Source organism: Oncorhynchus mykiss, chromosome 1 (assembly GCF_057628025.1).
Source record: "Oncorhynchus mykiss isolate SJ-2025 chromosome 1, ASM5762802v1, whole genome shotgun sequence".
NCBI classification, from domain to species: Eukaryota; Metazoa; Chordata; class Actinopteri; order Salmoniformes; family Salmonidae; genus Oncorhynchus; species Oncorhynchus mykiss.
The window spans coordinates 76,859,180-76,882,323 of NC_143022.1; the positions used below are offsets into that span (position 1 = coordinate 76,859,180).

The following is a 23,144-nucleotide window of genomic DNA, read 5'->3' on the forward strand; positions in this document are numbered from 1 at the left end:
ATAAATTATGTATCTATATTCACGTTAACGTTACAGTAACTAACGTTACTAGCTAACGTTAGCTACTATAATGCACGCTTAGAAAAAATGGTTCTTCGTCTGTGTGTTCTGTTTCTTAGGTGGGCTCAGGGTTTGACAAGCCAAAATGTTGAATTTGTTGACAAGAAAACAGCCTGCTACATTTGTGGGAATTACATCGTTTTCCTGAATATAGAGACGAAAATTAGAAGTGTGCTGCAGTGTCCTGGTCGGGGTATTGGTGCCTTCACAGCAAATGGACATTGCAGGACACTTGCATTCTCCAACCATAAACTAAATCCCTCCATATTTGTGTACAACTACCCTGAACTTATTCTGAAGAATGAACTGAAGGGTAAGTCTTTATCTGAAACACTGACATTATTAACATGATTAAAGAGTTATATACATTGCATTAGCTATTCAAATACTTCCTCCAGTTAGCAACATTACTAAAGTGTTTTCTCATTTACAGGAACAGCCCATGTAGACTACACATCTCTGGCACTAAGTGATGCTGGTCCTTATTTGGCCTGCTGCTCATCAATACCAGACCACACCATAACAGTATGGTAACTGAAACCACTCCACTTAATATCCTCCTTCCACATTCATTTAAATGACCTCTGTTTTGTACACTCACTATTTGTGGTAATACCAATGCTTTTTTGTAGGAACTGGGAAACTGGGGATCCAATTTGTAACCAACCACAAGCTGGAAAAGACATCACCTCTTTGGTGTTTAACCCAATGAACTGGCTCCAGATTTGCTCTTTGAGTGCATCATCATCCCTCACAGTTTGGACCGTTGAGAAGAGTGACAGCTTTCATATAATGAAACCAGGGTAATTGAGGTTAATTGTAACTACATAAATGCTGCTGGTTATTTCAATAATCACAATTGACACCTACAATAAATGTTATCCATGTCTTCACTATAAATTACATTTCATGGGTACATTTCATGTGTTATTAATGTATTATTCATTACATTGTCAATTGTCAGTGTGATAGATCTCCCTGCGACTGATGGCTGTCTGGTTGAGAGGGAGATTAACCCCTCTCATGTCCCCACTGGAATACTCACCTACTTCGGACCTCAGATGCCCATCTCAGCCATCGCAGGGCTTGCAGAAGACAAGGCAGAAACCTTTGTGGTACTGTCTTCTTAACACCTCTCAACTGCAGGAACTAATTGCACAGGTTTTGTCTCACTCTGTAGTGAGTAGCTTATGTAAAAAAATTTTTTTTTAAAATGTGCAATTGTACTCTTCTCAATCTCAAAACAAGTTCACTATCCCTGTTTTGAAAGCCCAAAGAGCGCATCAAGACCAGGCTAAGACCTAGCACCATCTGCTGGACAGCCTCATCAGAGCTCTATGTGGGCTGTCAGGAAGGCCACCTGCTGCAGGTTGACCCAGACTCTCTGGCTGTCTCTGTCCTCTTCAACCCCTCAGGTACACCCTGCTGTCTCATAGCGTTCTTTACTCTGGCCTAGGGGACCTGCTGTGCACTGGCTCTCACTCCAGATGAGTATCAGTCAGACACTCATACTGAGGTTCATGGGGAACAAAAATGTACTGACAGTCACCAATTTTAGAAACATTGCCGAAAATAATCTACTTGGTTAGAATAATTGTGCACTGACATATCACGTCAATGATCACAATTATATGTGTAGTGTTATATTGCATGTTCATATCAATATGATAAAATATGTGTGCTTACTATTGTTCAGCTGCAGATGACATTCCTGGGTTGCAGCAGGGTAGCTTCCAGAGCTTAGCCCTGCACAAGGATGGACTATTTGTGTCAGGAAAGGTAACAAACTGCTCTTCACATTGATTGGAGGATGGATACATGATATCCAGCGAATTCAGCAGTATGAAGTCTGGGTCTTAGAGTTCAACTTACCCAGATGCATTCTATTTAGAGCCAACAACAACATATTCCAGATTTATATTGTTTAAAAATAGGCTTTTCTATTCTACAGGAGAATGTGCTACGCTGCTTAAAAATTAAGGGGAACCAAGTGGAGGTTACACAAACTTGGACATTGGAGGAACCAGCCACAACCATAATATATTCGCCAGACTATGAAACACTGCTCTTAGCTTCCAGTACAGTGAGTGCATACATTGTACTGTATTATGGATACATATTTTTATTATTTCTAGGCTCTTGTTATAGTATGCTTTTGCTTTTTTCCCAGGGGCGCATCTACAGGTATAAACGATCCCAGTGCGAGAAGGTGGTGAAAGTCCTGGACGTTCTCAGTGGAGACTTTGTGGCAGCAGCTTCACTGTATACTGATAATAACTTATGTGTGGTAAGAGATCATTGATGTCATGTTTAACTGATGTAAATGTTTTGTAATGGATCCTCATTCATAATGATGTTTCTCTCCTCGTTACAGTCAGTGAGGGACTCGGGAGAGTTGCAGCTGTGGTCTCTAGATACTGGCTTCTGCATCGGCTCTATATCTCTTCAAGTAAAGGTTAATAGTCATTCAATTACAATAGTATTAGGGCAGCTATGCTAAATAATACAGTAAGTAGGCATAGTCAATTGTGAATTGTGCTTGTTACAGTATTTAAGTGAAAGTCTCATGTAAACTTCATGGACAATAGAACAATAATAAAAAAAATAATAATAAATCAACTACTATTGTGTCTAGGTGACCAGTTTGGCCTGCTGTCCGATTGCTCAATACGTTGCCGTGGGAACAGTGTCGGGGCATGTCCTGTTCATTGAGCTGACCAAGGAGCAGCAGCCTCGTCTGGTGCACAGGGTTCACCTCTACTACACTCCTGTGGACCACCTACTGCAAGTATCTCCAATGGGTTTACTGTTGTTATTTGCGTTTTGGTTGTTCTTATTGTAAAATGAGCCTTTTAAAGTTATCAATGTTCAATAGTAATATAGGATTTCATATTGTTTTTGGTTTACAGTTTTGATCAAGGAGGAAACTTCCTTATCACTGGTGCCTCGGATGCAAATATATATGTGTTGAATGCAAGGGCTTCCAGAGTATTTGAGGTAATCGGATACACAGGTACATTAATGCTCCACAAAAGTCCATATATGTTTCTCCTGGTATTTCTTTAACTCATTTCAACCCATTATGTTTGATTAAAGCAGTGTTGTTCTCTCCAGGTGCTAAAGGAGCCATCGTGTCCCTGTCTACCCAGTACAGCCGGGACATTAAGCAGGTCAAACTGCTGGCTCTGTGTGCTGGAGAGAAGGACATAGGCCGAGGGGAGGGAAGTCTGCTTACACTGCTCACTCTGCCTGTGCAGGCGCTTACGGGTACTGACTGGGCTGTGTGTGTGTGTGTGTGTGTGTCCACAGAAAGAAGCTGTTGTTAATCATCCTGCCTGACTTTGGGTCTGTTCCATTTTATTTCACATCTGTCTCTGTTTAATTCCTGTATTGACATGCTGGAACTGAGATAGAATGGAATTTGTGTACTGCTGTTGCTTTGCAGGGGCAGGAGTGTGTGCAGACCCGAGAGGATGTCTTTCCAATAATGTCCTACAGCGGTGCACATATGAGGTCCCTCACGCACTCAGCTCCTCTGCCCTGGGAGCCAATAAGATCTTTGGCTACTGCCAAAAGAGGAAAGCTCTCCAGAGATTCCAGCTACCTGAGGTAAGGTCCCATGCATTACCAGTCTGACTTATGTTTAAAACCCCAAAAATCTTATATCTAACATCTGAACATTTGTTGATGATGGGTGGTTTGCTGTTTAGTTTTTATTTGGTCATGACGTATGACCAAATTTGACACAATACCAATAACATTTGCATAAACACAACACAATACACGTGACCACTGTGCCATCCATGTCTGTCTCCTAGAGCACAGAAAGGTTCTCTGACCAGGACGTGGTCCAGTTGACCCCAGAGAAGGAGGTGGAGGGTCACCCTTTGGGCCCCGCCTCCATCCTCCTGTCGCCCCACCAGTCTTGGCTGGCCTCAGTGGGCCAAGACGGACTGCTGCGCATCCGGGAGATCTCCAGTCTGGTACGACCTTGTTTCACTTCAGGCTTTGCATGTTACATTGAACATAACATGCAGCTTTATAGAGCTCATTTGAAATATGCTGAAGAAAAAAAACAGTATTGTATTATAAATGTAGTATTGTTCTTAAAAGAGTGAATCTCAAAAGAGGAAATCTGTGAGAACAAAATATTGATGAAAACACATTATCTTTGTGTTATGACCACTCGTAATGCTATTAACCTGAGTATGTTGTCATTGTCATGTACAGGACCGGTATGTTCAGATGCAGTGTCACTCGTGTTGGCTGGGAGGGGTGAGGACAGTGTCCTTTACCTCAGACAGTCAGACAATGATCACTACAGGCCTGAAAGACGGCTCTATGGTCTGTACAAGACTAAGGTAAGTCAACGGGGACAAGTCTGAAGGCAATGCAGCGTTGAACACCAGAGAGCACTGTAGTTCATGTAGATGTGGAATTTCAAAGATTATTAGATCATTCTAAAACATTTCACAATTTCTACTATAACAAGGAGAACCTTTCTCTCATTATAATGCATTGGACTACTTTTATTTGTAAGACATTGTATTCTGTCTATGTATTTTTCTGTTTTCCATGAAGACTGAAAATGGCAGGTGTTGGCAAAGCGAATGCAGCTACACAGTACAGCCAGTCTATAGCCAAATACCAGGAGAGTGTGATAACATCAGAGAACCCTATTCTCAGTAGGATGGCTGACTGGGACCCAGAGGCCCTGTCCCCTCCTGGGTCAGCAGATCTACACAGAGAAGAGGTAGCCAAGGTTACCATTCACATCACAGGAAGTTGCTGGCACCTTAATTGGGGAGAACAGGCTGGTGGTAATAACTGGAGCGGAGTTAGTGGAATGGTGTTAAATACATCAAACACATGGTTTCCAGGTGTTTGATGCCATTCTATTTGCACCCTTCCGGCCATTATTATGAGTCATTCTTCCCACAGCAGCCTCCTGTGATTCATATAGATTTTACATCCTCCATCTTAACTTACGCCTCACTGCGCCAGCTAAATACATCCTAGTTGACGCTATTCACACAGGGTTTGTCCTTTGCATCAGTGTAATGAAGATCATTTCAGATCCATCAAATCTTATGGAGTCAGATATGTGATGTTTCATATTTACACATGAAATGTAGTTAATTTGTTTGTCCTCACCTCCTGTCTTTAGGCCAATGATAAGCGACAGATAGTTGATGTGATGGAACAGGATGAGAGCTCCACCAACCTACCCTCAGCCACAGCCTCAGACTCCACCTGGCTGGACAACAAGCTGGAAGCGGTCAGTAACACTGCTGATGTCACTTCAGCACAAGAGCTTTAGTCCGTCATTGTAGGCCGTCAATATCAAGAAGAATTTGTTCTTAACTGACTTGCATATTTAAATATAGATTTGGTACTCAGTTTCACTCCAGTACTGATGGGAGAAATATTGATGTTGCCCGTGACAAATACTTCAATACCTGATTCACAAAACAGCTGTGTTGCTGTTGGCACATTCTTCCTGGGTGAAAAGATCAGGCGCAGGTTGGGAGAAAGGCAGATAAACATTTCGGAGATTGTAGATAACACTGAACTGATATCAAAGCTGTGGCATTCATTGTGTTGTGGGTTTTCAAATTGTAGATCACAGTTAGATAACAGTTAGATAACATAAAACAGCCATAGTTGGGTAACGTTCAGCCACTGTGCCATTACCTGCTTTATTATTTGTGTGGTGATGTGTTTGATTCCATTCAAGTCCCATCATGTTGAGTATAGAAGAATTTAGTAGGGTGTAATGTTATAGCTGATGTATTGTGAAATATATGACAACAGTTCTGGTGAAAGTCAGTGTTGAAAGATATGCTGGCAAAACAATGTACTGTTTTTCAGGTAGTCCAGATAAATGTATCCACTGACGTGCTTTGAGTATGGGGATACAAAACAGAACAACAAATTGTCATCAGACAATACACACATCCTGCTACTACCATTATACTGTCCACAGGTTATCAATGAGGAGATCCAGCAGTTTTCACAGACAAAGAAAAGCCTGAGGAAAAATGTCAAACAATTGCGTGACACAGTAAGCAGAGCTCTAATCCTCTTTTTATTTACTTTGCTTAATGAATCATGCGTGAGTGTAAAATTAGACACAATATCATCAAAATGCTAATGGCTAATGTGACCATGTCGTCGGCCCCAGATCCAGGCAATGATGCGTGAGAACGAGACACTGCCTGACATGGAGAAGCTGGAGCAGCAGGAGTTCAACCTGGATGTAGATGAGCAAAAGAGACTGCAAGCCGAGGGGGAACAGGAGGTCACCAGGGTAAAACACACACACACACACACACACACACACACACACACACACACACACACACACACACACACACACACACACACACACACACACACACACACACACACACACACACACACACACACACACGTGATAGTATTCTTATTGACTCCCTTACAGGTCCGAAATGAGATTGAGTTGGAGAACCTAGCCAAGTGCTACCTGCGTGACGTCCTTAAGAGAGAATGCTGGGATTCCATGAAGGTCAAAGGGCAAGCTATCAAGGTAAGTTGAGAGTCACAACCAAAATGGAGTTGGTTTTCAAAGGTGCAGCAACAGATGTGTTTTGAGACTGTGTGTTTTGTTGGCTTTACCTTAGGCTTTCCACACTGAACACGAGGTGAAGAACTACCCCATGAAGGAGCGGACACAGCAGGAGCTGGATGAACTTCATAGAGTGGAGAGTATGAGGAAGATTGAACGGGCTGACAGTAATGTGAGTTAGAATGTGCTGTATGTCCCTTTAGTCACAGTGCAATTGCTAGAGATTTTGCCAATTTTATACACCTTCATTGGCAATAGTGCCAAGCGATATGTTTTTTTTGTTTTACATGCCACTCATCCTCTTCCAAAACACTCTAGCTCCAGCAGGAGATTCTAGAGAAGAAGACCAAGACCACGACGGAAGAAGAGGAGGAGGAGGAAGGCCGTGAGATGGAGAGTGCTTCCCTCACAGGTAGCCTCAGTGCCCAGTATGGAGGCTCAAACCCCTACCTCTACAATCAGTTCAACCTGCATATCAGAGAGCAGAAGATCAACCAGATCACTTTGCTACAGGTAAACAAACAGTTTGACAATATGTACTAGGATTTTAATAACCAATGTATACATATTCAGCATTTAAAGGGCAATTCCACCACTTTTCAACCTCTTATTCATTATCTCCAGCACAATAACAACAGTGTCTACATATGCGAACACAGCACATTTCTATGATCTGTGGTTGAAATGATAAAAAAATCCATGAATTGCGAAACCTGTAACAAGTTGTTTTTGCCAAAGACAGGGTATTTTCTTGCTCCTCATGTCACGGTGAATCTCAGTGTTTGAAAATCATTTAATATATTTTTTTACTACAAAACATAAACACGCCATTTTCACATACAGTGCCTTGCGAAAGTATTCGGCCCCCTTGAACTTTGCGACCTTTTGCCACATTTCAGGCTTCAAACATTAAGATATAAAACTGTATTTTTTTGTGAAGAATCAACAACAAGCGGGACACAATCATGAAGTGGAACGACATTTATTGGATATTTCAAACTTTTTTAACAAATCAAAAACTGAAAAATTGGGCGTGCAAAATTATTCAGCCCCCTTAAGTTAATACTTTGTAGCGCCACCTTTTGCTGCGATTACAGCTGTAAGTCGCTTGGGGTATGTCTATCAGTTTTGCACATCGAGAGACTGAATTTTTTTCCCATTCCTCCTTGCAAAACAGCTCGAGCTCAGTGAGGTTGGATGGAGAGCATTTGTGAACAGCAGTTTTCAGTTCTTTCCACAGATTCTCGATTGGATTCAGGTCTGGACTTTGACTTGGCCATTCTAACACCTGGATATGTTTATTTTTGAACCATTCCATTGTAGATTTTGCTTTATGTTTTGGATCATTGTCTTGTTGGAAGACAAATATCCGTCCCAGTCTCAGGTCTTTTGCAGACTCCATCAGGTTTTCTTCCAGAATGGTCCTGTATTTGGCTCCATCCATCTTCCCATCAATTTGAACCATCCTCCCTGTCCCTGCTGAAGAAAAGCAGGCCCAAACCATGATGCTGCCACCACCATGTTTGACAGTGGGGATGGTGTGTTCAGCTGTGTTGCTTTTACGCCAAACATAACGTTTTGCATTGTTGCCAAAAAGTTCAATTTTGGTTTCATCTGACCAGAGCACCTTCTTCCACATGTTTGGTGTGTCTCCCAGGTGGCTTGTGGCAAACTTTAAACAACACTTTTTATGGATATCTTTAAGAAATGGCTTTCTTCTTGCCACTCTTCCATAAAGGCCAGATTTGCGCAATATACGACTGATTGTTGTCCTATGGACAGAGTCGCCCACCTCAGCTGTAGATCTCTGCAGTTCATCCAGAGTGATCATGGGCCTCTTGGCTGCATCTCTGATCAGTCTTCTCCTTGTATGAGCTGAAAGTTTAGAGGGACGGCCAGGTCTTGGTAGATTTGCAGTGGTCTGATACTCCTTCCATTTCAATATTATCGCTTGCACAGTGCTCCTTGGGATGTTTAAAGCTTGGGAAATCTTTTTGTATCCAAATCCGGCTTTAAACTTCTTCACAACAGTATCTCGGACCTGCCTGATGTGTTCCTTGTTCTTCATGAAGGCTCTCTGCGCTTTTAACGGACCTGTGAGACTATCACAGTGCAGGTGCATTTATACGGAGACTTGATTACACACAGGTGGATTGTATTTATCATCATTAGTCATTTAGGTCAACATTGGATCATTCAGAGATCCTCACTGAACTTCTGGAGAGAGTTTGCTGCACTGAAAGTAAAGGGGCTGAATAATTTTGCACGCCCAATTTTTCAGTTTTTGATTTGTTAAAAAAGTTTGAAATATCCAATAAATGTCATTCCACTTCATGATTGTGTCCCACTTGTTGTTGATTCTTCACAAAAAAATACAGTTTTATATCTTTATGTTTGAAGCCTGAAATGTGGCAAAAGGTTGCAAAGTTCAAGGGGGGCCGAATACTTTCGCAAGGCACTGTATGTAGACACTGGTATTGTGCTTGAGATAATGAATATGAGGTTGAAAAGTGGTGGAATTGCCCTTTAATGATTAAAGTATTAGTGTTTAGCATTTAATAACCAAATTGAGTTTAGCTAAGTATTTCACCTAATTGCCTATAACAGCCTCCTTCTCCATTTGACTTCTCACCTTCACTCACACACTAGGATGTCATCTACAAAGTGAAGACAGCCTTTAACACAGACTTTAAGGGGGTGCACAAGCAGAAGGAGCAGGAGATCAACCGAGTGAAAGACAAGAACCGTCGCATCATGGAGATCATGTCAGAGCTGGACCACAAGATGAAGCTGTGGGAGCCCAGTCTGTCTGACAACGAGCGGCCAGAGAGGGCACTGTCTGTGGAGGACTCTGAGGTTAGACTTGAAGCTGTTTTTTTTTTGTTATTGACCTACTTTAATGGTTTAGATTTCCACCAAAACACAAGTTACTGCACATCAACTGATAATTTATGACTTATGACTCCGTCTCCAGATTCATTTTGAAAAGTACCTCACCCCAGAGCAGAGAAAAAAAGAGGAGGAGAAGAAGAAAGAGGAGGAACAAAGACGGCAGACGGCCAAGGTACTGTACCTTCCTACCTTTCCCATCTCCCACTTATTAAATGTTTACTCTTAGGGGTCATTCTAACAGCCGATAAACCATTACTAACCCAAGCAAGGTCTTAATCACTAACCGATAAATTGTGAAAACTGAGCTGTTTTCTTAGTAAAAATACAGTGTGAATTGATGTTATTGGCTTGGGTACCCATTGAAACAGACATTCTGGTTCTCCTTTTCCTTAGAGTGACAATATCAGAGAGCGAGCTCTGGATGAAATGATGGGTGGAGTACTCGAGCTAAAAAAAGAGGACATCTTGAGAGTGGTATGGTGGTGGTCAAAAAATGAAAAATCTGAAATATGGATATTAATTAACATTTAATACATCTACCGTTAACATGATAAACATTTATTAAACATCATTGTCCTGAAGAAAAGTATTTGAATGACAGAATGTAGAGAATGTGTTTGAATGTATTTTCTGACCCTGTACTTTTCTACATGCAGGAGGTGCCTCAGCCTGAGTTCATTGTATCCAAACCGGACATTCAGTGGACAGAGGAAGAGAAAAAGATCTATAAAGAGTATGAGAAGAAAGCCAAAGAACTGAGCGAGGAACAGGAGAAGTACAGAAAGGTGTGATTTTTGTGTGAAAACATCTGCTTTTCAATGTTGTATTCAAAAGAAACACACCATCATAATAGGACCCAGACTTGATTTACTACATACGTTCAGTTGCCATTGTCTTGTTCCAGACTCTGGAAGCTGAAATGAATAAACTACAGACGTCCATCATGGACTCCACTCAGGGGTTTGATGAAACCTTGACCAAGCTCTTTGAGAGGAAGGTGAAATCTGAGATGGTTATATACCAGGTAAGACAGAGCACACACCCACACATATCAAGATTTAATTAAAGAAATATACAGTACATTCCATGTGCCATTGTTGTTTTCTTGCTATGTTCTTTTGTAGGAAGAGCTGAAGATTACAAATCTAGTTCACTCCATTCTGATAGAGGAGGAGGTTCTCAATAGAGAGCGAGAACTCAGCCTCAAGCTAGAAAAAAACAGGGTCTATAAGGTGAGATGTCGTTATATTAATGCCAATGGAGGCTGGCGTGAGGAGCTATAGGAGGACGGGCTCATTGTAATCCAGCCTTTACAATGAGCACATCCTCCTCCTACCATACTTCATGCTCTATTGGCTATCTTTCTCATGGGGAAGGGATTTACAATGGTTGAGTCCACAGGAGGTTGGTGTTTGTGGTAATGGCTGGAGCGGAGTGAGTTTCCATGTGTTGGATGCCATTCCATTCCAGACAATGTTATGAGCCGTCCTCCCCTCAGCAGCCTCCTGTGGTTGGGTTAGAGATCATTTTATGTTAGCTATCCTATCTCTATTATATACAACCATATTATTACACATTCCAGTCAGATATTATCCTGTTTCTCTGTCTTAGACTGTGTTTTACAAGCTTCAACATGTGTGGCAACTTAATTGGTTTGCCTTCAACACTGTTCTTGTTACTTCCTGTACTTTGCGTTCCCATCGCTTAACATGCCTTATTCTCCTGACAGAATGAGATTGGAGAAGAGCTTAAGAAGCACAAAGAGGATGTAGAAATGTTCCGGGAGACCTACGACAATGTTGTGGCCGAGGACAAAGTACGACTGGCAGTAGCACGTCTACTATCTCATGTCAGATACTGTCCGACACTTGTTGTTCTTGGGTACTATCTGACATATTGTGTATCCCTAGCTTCTCGACAGGGGATTCAGGAAGGAGTTCTTTGATGTCCCAGGCCATATTGTTGATCAGCTGTACAAGCTATACAAGCGCAGACCCAGGTACTGCATAAAAAAAGAGAAACTGTACATAGCTTTTGCCATTCAGATTTTTAGAATAGGGTGCAACATCCCAGTACTCTCTTGCCCAGGGTCCAGAGGATGAGGACCCAGGCAGACAACAGTACCAGCCCCTTTAAAGAGCGGCCCCTGCCGGGCCCAGTGGCAGCAGAGGGTCTCTGTCAGATGATGAAGGCCATGGAGGAGCTGGACGCTCCAGAGAACATGCCTGAAAGCCTAGACGTGTCTGTGTGGGAGAGGTTCTGCCTGGCCCGCAGAGCCAAAGTTGAGAGTGAGCAGCAGGTAATGGAAAACCAGCCACGGAACAAGTGAGGTAGTCTGAGGAAATGTTAGTGGCAGTACATGCATTTCCTTGTCATTGACGTTCTCCAGCACCTTGAAACCTACAGTATATTTCATAGAATATATAAACTTACTTTACTTACAGGGTAAGTCTGCCTTATTAAAGTGTTATGTAACACAGGACACAAAGAATGTGGAACAGAGAATGAGAGATTGGATCCAGTTAATTATCCCATTTTGTTAAACATTGTAGTAGTTCTAGTTAATTTCCCTTTGTTATTTCAATGTCATCTTTTGTGTCTTGTCCTACTCAGGTGAAAGTTAAGGCTTTGACTCTGGCTGAAATGCAAGCCTTTCTGCAGAAGAGGACCGATGAGGATGAGAGTGCAAGACTGGAAATGAAAAGTCTCATGGATGACATCAATGGGTAAGAGTGTCATACCGTGAGAGTACATCAATTATATTCTTAAAAGCGCAGTACATTTTTCACTAAACACAAATGTTTCCACCCCATGATTCTTTTGAACACTTTATACAGGTGTAGTCTTTCTTAACAGCTGTCTGTCTGAGCACGAATAAGCTTGGCACGCAAGGCTAATTCAGGAGTGACTCATTGATAGCGCATGGTCTTTAAACTCGATGTCTCCAGGCTACGAGAGGAGAAGATGCGTTTCCGCCTGGACATCATGGTTCAGATCCTGATCAAGCAGGGCCAGGTGGAGGTAGAGAACGGAGACTTCATTGCGGACTACTCTGACTCTCTGCTGCTCCATAAGAGTGTGGTGGAGGACCTCAACGGGACCATCAGAGTGAGACCCATAGACATTCTTTATTCATTTATGTGAGCAGAATCATGCTAACATTGTAGCATAAGTTAAACATTTCTAAATGGGGACAAACAGGGCAAAAATGGGTCATGAGGAACTCCACCGATGAGATGCATAGGCTATGTATTGACCTGTGCTCTTCTGTCAGGCTCTGGGAGAGCAGAAGATAGCCAGCATGGTGGAGTGCAAGGACTTCCGTAAAGGCATCATCCAGCAGGAGTGGGAGCACAAGAGGATGAGGATGCAGAAGGAGGACCTGAACAACAAAGCCAGGGACATCCAGATGCTGCGAGTCTCTCAGGAGCTGCAGGAGGTACACTAAAGCTTACCATGGGACAGGTCTCCCTGGAACAATAGTTAATTGCAAAGGCATACAGTACACTACCGTTCAAAAGTTGTCACAGAAATATCTTCTTTTTTTTTATAAAGAAAAGCAAAGAAAATTGTCCATGAAAACAATCAAATTGATCAGAAATAGTGTAAACATTGTTAATGTTGTAAATGACTATTGTAGCTGGAAACAGATTTATGGAATATCTACATTATCAGCAACCATCACTCCTGTGTTCCAATAGCACATTGTGTTAGCTAATCCAAGTTTATAATTTTAAAAAGGCTAATTGATCATCAGAAAACACTTTTGAAATTGTTGGAACAGCTGAAAACTGTTCTGATTAAAGCAATAAAATTGGCCTTAGACTAGTTGAGCATCAGCATTTGTGGGTTCGATTACAGGCTCAAAATGGCCAGAAACAAAGAACTTTCTTCTGAAACTCATCAGTCTATTCTTGTTCTGAGGAATGAAGGCTATTCCATGCAAGAAATTGCCAAGAAACTGAAGATCTCATACAACGCTGTGTACTACTCCCTTCAGAAGAAACAGCGCATACCGGCTCTAACCAGAATAGAAAGAGTGGGAGGCCCCAGTGCACAACTGAGCGAAAGAACACAAAGTACATTAGTGTCTAGTTTGATAAAGACGCTTCACAAGTCCTCAACTGGCAGCTTCATTAAATAGTACTCGCAAAACACCAGTGTCAACGTCAACAATGAAGAGGCGACTCCAGGATGCTGGCCTTCTAGGCACAGTTCCTCTGGTGTTTTGTGGGTACTATTTAATGAAGCTGCCAGTTGATGACTTGTGAGGCATCTGTTTCTCAACCTAGACACTAATTTACTTGTCCTCTTGTGCACCAGGGCCTCCCACTCTTTCTATTCTGGTTAGGGCCAGTTTGCACTGTTTGGTGAAGGGAGTAGTACACAGCGTTGTACGAGATCTTCAGTTTCTTGGCAATTCCTCACATGGAATAGCCTTCATTTCTCAGAACAAGAATAGGCTGACGAGTTTCAGAAGGTCTTTGTTTGACCATTTTGAGCCTGTAATCAAACCCACAAATGCTGATGCTGAAGATACTCAACTAGTCTAAAAAAGGCCAGTTTTATTGCTTCTTTAAAATCGGTACAACAGTTTTCAGCTGTGCTAACAATTGCAAAAGGGTTTTCTAATGATCAATTAGCCTTGTGTTAGCTAATCCAAGTTTAGCATTTTTACAACATACTATTGGAACACAGGAGTGATGGTTGCTGATAATGTAGATATTCCATAAATCTGTTTCCAGCTACAATAGTAATTTACAACATTAACAATGTCTACACTGTATTTCTGAGCAATGTTATTTCAAAATGGACAGAGTACTTTTCTTTCAAACTTTTTTTTAAGTGACCTCCAACTTTCGAACAGTAGTGCACATGTGATAATAGAAACCTGTGGTCTGGTTAGCGCAGCTGGTTTGAGCAAAATGCTAGCAACACCAAAGTTGCAGGTACAAGTATGAAGCCTCTATAGGCCACAAGACATCTCATTGGCTGTAATATAGGTTATGCTGAAAAAGTGTCTGCACTGTAACAATGTAAAATACCTGCATTGCCTCTTCCACATGGCCAAAAACCATTGACATATCAAAAATACCCTGAACCACCACCTATTTTTGAGCTATAAAATGATCAACCTGCTTTTTTTGTTCTGACATTTGACAGTGAGAGCTTGTATCGTTCGGGGGATGTAGAATCAATCTATGTCAAATGAAATATGCATGTTTTTCCACACAAACTAAGAGATCATTATTTAAACAAAGCTTTTTTGCCCCAAGTATCTCAGTGAGACGGATCATGACAACCGCATATCAAAGCAGGTTTCAACTCTGGAGAAAACCATAACATTACAGGAAAAGGTAATGTGAACAGAGTTAATATAATTTCATATCGATTACATTTATTCAAGTGCTTAAAATATCAGCTATAATGCTTGTGTATTTCAGACTCACCAAAAGAATGTGCTGACCTGTAAGAAGTTGATCAAGCAGCTGAACAGACAGGCAGCAATGAAGGCATCGAAGAATTCTGCTCTGGATGAGCAGCTGACCAACATGCAAGTGACTGTGGCTGAGAGGAGACACATCTGTGAAGCCATAGGTACTATAATAACTACACATTTCATTGCAGTATAGGTTTACACAATTGTAGGTACATCATTACTTCAACTGTGATGTTATCAGGAGATTTATTGGCATCAGTGTGTACATGTGGTGGATATTGTTCCATTGCATTGTTGTTTTTAACCCCTAACTTGCCCCTTGATGCCTCATTTCCTATAACACTTCCACTGAATCATCTAATGAACTGTGATGTTATTTGCTGCTCTGCTCAGCCATGGAGGAGAACCATGAGAGTGATGCAGAGGAGAGATACCAGGAGATCATCCAGAGGAAGAAGCTGGTGGAGCTAGCCAGGGCCCAGGCTGAGGAGGTGGCTACCCTCAGGGCAGAGGTGGAACGCATGAGGATGAAGTCCTTCCCCGCTCTCGCTCAGCTAAAACATAACTGACACATTTAGGAAACACTTTATTTTTAAAAAATTTACAAAACATCAAACTGATTTTCATGTTTAAATATAGAACTAATATAAATTACTATGGTAGGTAACAGTATGAAATTAAACTGATGAAGTGGCAAATTAATGTTATTTTTTTCACTCAAATTACTTGTGGATCATAGTAAATTTAGGGTGAAAAACATCCAGTACATAAGATTGAATCTAGATTATTCAACAAAGGCAGGAAATCTGCATGATAAATCAACAATTAATATTATTTGTGACAACATGAACAGAAGGCATGTGGGTCTATGCATTGGTGAAGTCCTCTTCTGTGCGGTTAAAGTGCAGTATGCTGTCCTCTACACCAAAGAGGTCAATTAGCTGGGAGATGCTGGCTTTCCTGCCATCTATGGGGAGATCTGACTGGAGCTCATACAATGCAGCCTGACTACAACTCCGCCACTTGTCAATCAAAACTCTCAACTGTGTCAGGTCATTCTAGAGAGAAGTGAGAGATGGGGAATACAATAAACAGTGGTTGAATATTCACAACAAATTATACACATATTATTCACAAAACAAATTATTTTTTACACCCATGTCATTTAGCATTTTCATTGAGTGGTTACCTTGCTTCTGTACATTTGAACCATCTTCAGTCTCCGTAGTCTCTCGGTCCTTTCTTTAACCTCTCTCTTCAATTGGTCTCGTAGTTGTAGCAAGTCTATATGAGTGGGTTGAGCTGATTCAGGCATGGGGCCAGGGACCCCAGCCCTTCTAGTCTCTGGACATTCACTGGGCGTGATCTCATTTCTGTTCATGTCAATATTCTTCGGTCTGTCTGTTTTGGCACCATGCTCGGTCTCTTTGCTGTTGAGGGTAGTTGGTCATCATCGATGTTAAGACGTTTGGCCACGGAAACAGGAGAGGTGAAGGAACGTTTTGATCTTTTCAGTCGTTCCTTCAGAGAATAACTCATCTGCTGTTTTGGCTGAGAAAACGTTTGACACTTGTGAATGACAATGAACAGCTAGAATCATACCAGAGGCCCATTATTTAATACGAAAATCCATGTAGAAAAACATCAGTACGTTAAATATGCATGTTAGAGGGGTTTGACAAACGTTAAGAAATGGTATCTAACTATACTGTAGCTATCTTTGTGTGTGTGTATTCAGCACAATTAGATGGGTTTGAAACAAATTAGATTAGCTACTGGCTGCTACATATATTAGTTAGGTAATTTTAGCTACTTAGCTAGCTAGATTTCACTGTAAATTACATTGCAACATGCCTGGTTCTGGTACTGTAGACCGTCCTTACCTTTTGCACGCTACTGGATTCACATGGGCTTGATTTTAAATAACAGGGTGTGCCGTACACAGGTTTTGATTTGGTTGTCTTCGGTGTGGTCTCCATTTCTTTAATTACAACAAGCTACATCCATATAAACACAACGCGTAGGTTACAAATTGGCCTCACGAAAGTTTTCCACAGGGTTAGCTTGCTAACAACAAGCTCATGCAAACCTCCAAGCTTTTATTGGTCATTATTACAGTCACAAAGTCATAAACCCCGCCTATTTCTACAATTTATTTTCTTAAAATCTGATTTTAAAACTAACGTTAACCACACTGCTAATTTATACATAACACTAACCTTACATTAACATCAAAAAGCCACTTGTTGTTTCCATGTTTTTTTACGATTTGGCCCATTTTGACTTTGTGGCTGTGGTAACTAATGGGACTCCTTTTGATTGGTTGAAAGTTAGACTCCATATTTCCTGTTTACAGAAAATAACTGTGGGAGTTGTAGTATATCAATCCTAAAACAGATTTAATTCGTTTCAGGCCAATGTATTTATGAATATTTCAACTGGAAAATCTATTTTGTTTTAGTACAGAAATCAACAACACATATTGCTTTATTTTATTTAATCAGTGGTGTTGAATAAATAAAATAATTGAAAACATGTCTGTTTTTTCCCCGGATTATTTTAGATGCCCAGGCCTTCAATATTTTGTTGCAATTACGTTCAGCTCAACAAAAAACATTTGAATTCCCTATTAAAGGATTTATTCGCTAATCTCAAATATGGCCACATATGGTTTTCAATTCGTGAGAGTTTTGCGATGCCTTATTGTATTAATTGTCTTTCAATAGAGTTAGCCAGTCTGTAGTCCTAAAAACGGAAATGAGCTAACTCTGCTTTGTTCAGCCATTCCTATGGGGAAAATAAATGGTGAAAGAATCAATGTGTTTAATCCCTGGATTGCTCATGCTATGTGTATTTAAAGTATTTGAAGCCACCGTTCGTACTCCATAGGAATTCTACAGTATTTCAATTAAATGTTTCAAAGACAAAATTACATGTATTTAAGTAACATTAGTACTCTATATAAAAAAATACTTTAATAAAATGTTTTCATATATTTTTTCATATATTTTTTCATACTTTTTATGTTTAGCTCATGTGATGTAGTTTAAAAGTGTTTATAATAAAATAACCGTGTCAAATACTAAATGCATTTTTATAGCTTCTAAAGTTTTTTTTACAACGGAGGATGAATACCAAGATGGCCGCTCATTGGCTTCAATACAGAACCCAGTCATCCAGGGTTTATGCACATAATTGGTTATTAACACAGGCTTTGGAGATATTATATGTTTTATTGTATGAAATAATATCAGTCAGTTAACATGACCTTTATGGATTATGAAGACTATGCGCTTTTTCTGATTACATAAATGCTTCAAAATCCATAAAAAGTGATGAAAATTATCTCAAAGAACAAAACGTACAAGATCTCCTAAGCCTGTGTTTACCACAGACCTTATTTTCGGAGTTGATCCAAAAACCCTACAAAAATAAAATACATTTCCCCATAGGCTTTGTCCAACAAATCATGGCGGAGTTAGTGTTTATGAAAAGACACCATTACTACTGGTCTGTATAGCCTTGGGGAGAGAGGTGTGGATTGAAATTATATCCTGTCTTGACTTGAACATCAGCATCTGGCTGTCTTATATTACACACCTTAGGGGAGGGAATTTTTTACTTTTTATACTGCGGTTGATTCTCCTAGAGATGAAGGTTGATGATGATTACTCTGTCTGAATGAGTAAGCAGACAGAACTTTTTTTCTTCAGGAATTAAACCGTTGGAAGTTGTTGAGCATGACTCATTTTTTGTGGACTGTTGAGAGAATATAGACATTCAGAGACCATCAGACATTCCAAAGTGGGGCTAGATAAATAAACATGTTTCTACAGTATATGGGTCATCCACCAATTTGTGCAGTTTTGAGCATGGTTACTTGGTAAAACAATTGTTTTAATAATTTAAACATTCTGTCATAAAGAGCACATGTTCAACTTAATAAAAAACAAATTTTCCCATTTTAAGAGCTTAAATTAAAAAAATACCATAGTAAGTGCCTATTATGTGTCAAATAAAGTAACAGGGCTGACTGTAATAGGGTTGACCGTAACAGGGTTGACGATTTCATCTTAAATCAGCCATAAATCCTTGTGCCAGGGGGAATGAAAGCTTGTTGCGTACAATAGGGAGGGGAAATTGAATGCAAGCTTAAAAAACAAATAAAAATTGTTAAATCATTTCTAGCCTGTCTATCTATGGTTAACAGGGTTGACGTGTTATTCTCGCCTGTCTATCTATGGGTAACAGGGTTGACGTGTTATTCTAGCCTGTCTATCTATGGGTAACAGGGTTGACGTGTTATTCTAGCCTGTCTATCTATGGGTAACAGGGTTGACGTGTTATTCTAGCCTGTCTATCTATGGGTAACAGGGTTGACGTGTTATTCTAGCCTGTCTATCTATGGGTAACAGGGTTGACGTGTTATTCTAGCCTGTCTATCTATGGGTAACAGGGTTGATGTGTTATGCTTGACCCGCTCAGTTTTACACCACAAAACTTCAGAAAATGGCCAAAACGAGTATAACCAGCTCACCTGCCTTTACACTATGATTAGACTATAAGTTGTTCAATGTTTCTTTTGAAAAAAATATTTTAAAAGGAATAATTTCACCATAATTAATACGAGAGCTCAGTTCATGTAACAGGGTTGAGCTTAAAATGAGGGACAGACGTAAATGAATCACTAATCACATGAAATAAATAATCATCTTCATAAATTACTTTGTCAAAGCAACAAAATAACTAGGGCTTTACAATGATGGTGAATATTTGGAGAAATGTTGGTGTGAAGTGGGTTAAAATCTTCCTAGAAGTGATTGAGGGTGTGCGGAGGGACATGTCAAAATGCACAATTTTGTAACTTTAGCAAGTCCTTATTCATATATCATGCTTTTAAAATTCATAATTGGTGCATAGTTTTTCATTAAAATATCAAAGGGATGCAAAAGCACTCATTTTCATAGAACGACCTATATGAATACTCTTGTTATTAGTCAAGGATTTGCAGACATGGGCAAAAAAAAAACAGTATGACCAAGTCCATCTTTCAGGTCTGCATATATTTCAAATGGTAGCATTCATTCTGTCAGAGGTTCTGTAAGAATGGAAATGTCAGGGAGAGGAAAGATCTAGAAGATTCTGGGGGGAACCAAATGGGTAAAGATAAAGGACATTTAGCATTTTATCTGTAAATAGGACATTTGCTTTTAGACCCTTTCCAAGAGAGATTGATAGATAAAACACACAATAATTTAAGAAAACAAATGGCAAAGTTCCTTACATAATTAATGAATGTAAATAGGGTGTGTAGGGCAAACAGTATCTCTGGTGGGATGTCTTTGTTGCTATGGGCTGTCAGTTAACCAGTGTACCATCCCTGATGTTTTCTGGTGTATCTGAGGTAAAGTTGTGATATCCTGGCAACACCTACATAATCATATGATTTAATTGAGTGGTGAATCATCAATCTATTCATGCTTTAAGGGCATTAAAAGTCACTCTTAATCAGTGGCGTAAAAAAAAAAAGTGGAATGCATGCCAGCCAGCAAAGCCACTACACAACACAACACTAAATAATACATTAATTACACTATAACGGTGACAAACGGTGCCCACAAACTGTTAGGGTCTACATAAAGCTGTCCCAACAACAGTCTCAACATCTTACCACTGCTACACCTGGCTATCATCGGAGACTTATCTGGCAGCGAAACAGTTCATTCAGTCTCATTTACTGCCTTTTAAAGAAACATAGCTGATATGACTGACTTGCTTAAACAAATGTGGTTTCTAATGACACCTTAGATGTACAAACTATGGCATAAGAAGATGACTAGCGTATAAGAGGCAATCCATAATTTCGATCACATTAATGAGCGAGCTAGAACAGTTAGTCAATATAACTATTTGTTTAGCACTTTTGAAATGTACAGCGACAGAATTCAGAACACTGGCTGTTCTTACAGTGTTTTCCCTGTACACCAAGTCAGAACCGTAGGATAAATAAAGAGGACACATAAGCAGACAATGAAAGCTCTTACAATATTCAATAATTACATTTCTCTAAAACAGATTATAGGCTACAGTAAAACAGTCAGAACAGTAGGTGAAATTAAGAGGGGTAAATAGACCAAATGATTAATGTGAGGCACATGGGCTACTAACATCTTACTACACAACATACACATAGTATTACTATCTTAGCTACAGTATACATATATCCCTGGCATATTACATAATTTATGAAGCAGCATACAATACATTTTTGGACTCACATTGTTCATGGTGTACTCACTTTAACAGGAAGGTGGTGCGGCGGCCCTCCGAGTTAACAGTTGTTTTGTGCGCGTCACAAATAATGCTTCATTGACAGCATGGCCAATGTTGAATGTTAATGATTTTAAACTTGGAAAAGCGCCCCTTAATCACAGATTTGGGACCACACAGCCACTGTCACTGATTCCTTCCAAACCACTCATTGTTGAATTTGCGATTTCCAACTTATAGTTTATGTCCAATGGCCGATGAGCACCGATACGTTTTGAAGCTGCCTTGCTAAAAAAAAAAAAAAAAAAAAAAAAAGAGACTATGTTTGTATGCGGCTTTATTAACTCAATGATATATATATATATATTTTTACATTGTTTGCAAACTGATATGTGACAGGTATTAATTACAAAATAACATGCAAAACGGTTGGAACCAAAAATCTCAAATTTGGACTCATCAGACCAAAGAACAGATTTCCACCTGTCTAATGTACATTGCTCGTGTTTCCTGGCCCAAGCAAGTCTCTTCTTCTTATGGTGTACTTTGGTAGTGGTTTCTTTGCGGCAATTCGACCATGAAGGCCTGATTCACACTGTTTCCTCTGAAAAGTTGATGTTGAGATGTGTCTGTTACTTGAACTCTGTGAAGTGTTTATTTGGGCGGCAATTTCTGAGGCTGGTAACTCTAATGAACTTATCCTCTGCAGCAGAGGTAACTCTGGGTCTTCCGTTCCTGTGGCGGTCCTCATGAGAGCCAGTTTCATCATAGCCCTTGATGGTTTTTGCAACTGCACTTGAAGTAACTTGAAATTCTTGAAATTGTACAGATTGACGGACCTTCATGTCTTAAAGTAATGATGGACCGTCATTTCTCTTTGCTTATTTGAGCTGTTCCTGCCATAATATGGACTTGGTCTTTTACCAAATAGGGCTATCTTCTGTATACCATCCCTACGTTGTCACAACACCACTGATTGGCTCAAACGCATTAAGAAGGAAATAAATTCCACAAATTAACTTTTAACAAGGCACACATGTTAATTGAAATGCATTCCAGGGGACTACCTCATGAAGCTGGTTAAGATAATGTCAAAAGTGTGCAAAGCTGTCATCAAGGCAAAGGGTGGCTACTTTAAAGAATCTCAAATATAAAATATATTTTGATTTGTTTAACACTTTTTTGGTTACTACATGATTCCATATGTGTTATTTCATAGTGCTGATGTCTTCCCTAGTAGATAATAGGAAAAATAAAGAAAAACCCTTTAATGAGTAGGTGTATCCAAACTTTTGACTGGTACTGTATTCGAATATGAAACAAAAAATGAGTTCACACATTTTTAGATAATTGACATTAAAGGTTAAAGACATTATTATAAACTAAATTATGGAGTAGTTTGACAACCCTGTTTGTAAGCTTTTCAATTATATCAAACTCAACCATTTATCTTTTCCATGAAGATACATGTCTCATGGTATGTTGGTGAATGCAATATTGGTCAACTTTGACCGCATTTATCTCCTACATGTTTTGTCATTCAGGTTCAAAAGGTCACTTTCTGACCAACATGGGCAAACATGTATGGAAGGTTTTTTTTAAATCAAAATGTAATGTATTCAAATGGCTTTACCCATACACATTTTCTGACACTCATGTTACAGTAGTCTGGTAGGCAACATTTAATTACTGTAAAGTAAGTGGTGGTGTTGACAGCAGGCGTATTATGTTTGTGTGACTTTAGGCATCACTAACTTTAAAATACCTTGGAATTAGGGCACCTATAATTTTAGGGATGGGTTTATCACTTTCTCCTGTATCTTTATGTATAATTCATCGGTTAAGATGCTGTGTAAGCAAGATGAATCCACAATC

The 23,144-nt window shown here is 39.9% G+C and overlaps 2 protein-coding genes across 11 annotated transcripts in view; one reads left to right on the forward strand and one right to left on the reverse strand.

Annotated features, from left to right (window-relative positions):
• Positions 1-17,534, forward strand: part of cfap43 (cilia and flagella associated protein 43) — a 41,109-nt gene extending 23,575 nt beyond the window's left edge. For 2 of the 10 annotated variants that reach the window (XR_016497138.1, XR_016497139.1), the window contains exons 2-38: positions 120-373; positions 494-590; positions 693-863; positions 1,025-1,175; positions 1,331-1,475; positions 1,757-1,839; positions 2,012-2,143; positions 2,231-2,347; positions 2,435-2,515; positions 2,696-2,844; positions 2,970-3,073; positions 3,175-3,327; positions 3,506-3,669; positions 3,879-4,043; positions 4,291-4,421; positions 4,642-4,813; positions 5,228-5,338; positions 6,047-6,124; positions 6,245-6,370; positions 6,524-6,628; positions 6,723-6,839; positions 6,986-7,180; positions 9,317-9,523; positions 9,642-9,731; positions 9,953-10,033; positions 10,216-10,344; positions 10,464-10,583; positions 10,684-10,791; positions 11,289-11,375; positions 11,470-11,558; positions 11,648-11,858; positions 12,173-12,285; positions 12,397-12,667; positions 12,834-12,998; positions 14,836-14,916; positions 15,004-15,157; positions 15,393-15,697. Coding sequence is in view for 8 of the 10 variants with exons in the window: in XM_036985030.2 (XP_036840925.2) it covers positions 120-373; positions 494-590; positions 693-863; positions 1,025-1,175; positions 1,331-1,475; positions 1,757-1,839; positions 2,012-2,143; positions 2,231-2,347; positions 2,435-2,515; positions 2,696-2,844; positions 2,970-3,073; positions 3,175-3,327; positions 3,506-3,669; positions 3,879-4,043; positions 4,291-4,421; positions 4,642-4,813; positions 5,228-5,338; positions 6,047-6,124; positions 6,245-6,370; positions 6,524-6,628; positions 6,723-6,839; positions 6,986-7,180; positions 9,317-9,523; positions 9,642-9,731; positions 9,953-10,033; positions 10,216-10,344; positions 10,464-10,583; positions 10,684-10,791; positions 11,289-11,375; positions 11,470-11,558; positions 11,648-11,858; positions 12,173-12,285; positions 12,508-12,667; positions 12,834-12,998; positions 14,836-14,916; positions 15,004-15,157; positions 15,393-15,568 (4,972 nt within the window). In the remaining 2 variants the exon portion in view is untranslated. Of the gene's footprint in view, positions 1-119; positions 374-493; positions 591-692; positions 864-1,024; positions 1,222-1,330; positions 1,476-1,756; positions 1,840-2,011; positions 2,144-2,230; positions 2,348-2,434; positions 2,516-2,695; positions 2,845-2,969; positions 3,074-3,174; positions 3,406-3,505; positions 3,670-3,878; positions 4,044-4,290; positions 4,422-4,641; positions 4,814-5,227; positions 5,339-6,046; positions 6,125-6,244; positions 6,371-6,523; positions 6,629-6,722; positions 6,840-6,985; positions 7,181-9,316; positions 9,524-9,641; positions 9,732-9,952; positions 10,034-10,215; positions 10,345-10,463; positions 10,584-10,683; positions 10,792-11,288; positions 11,376-11,469; positions 11,559-11,647; positions 11,859-12,172; positions 12,286-12,396; positions 12,668-12,833; positions 12,999-14,835; positions 14,917-15,003; positions 15,158-15,392 lie in introns of all 10 variants that reach the window. The other 8 variants (XM_090240523.1, XM_036985041.2, XM_036985030.2 and 5 more) reach the window with 4 other exon arrangements.
• Positions 15,573-17,023, reverse strand: sfr1 (SWI5-dependent homologous recombination repair protein 1). Its single transcript, XM_021611213.3, is given in 4 exon segments — positions 15,573-16,057; positions 16,189-16,436; positions 16,439-16,550; positions 16,883-17,023. Coding segments are annotated over 4 exon segments (648 nt in total). The 5' UTR covers positions 16,979-17,023; the 3' UTR covers positions 15,573-15,865.
• Positions 17,535-23,144: the final 5,610 nt, after the last annotated feature.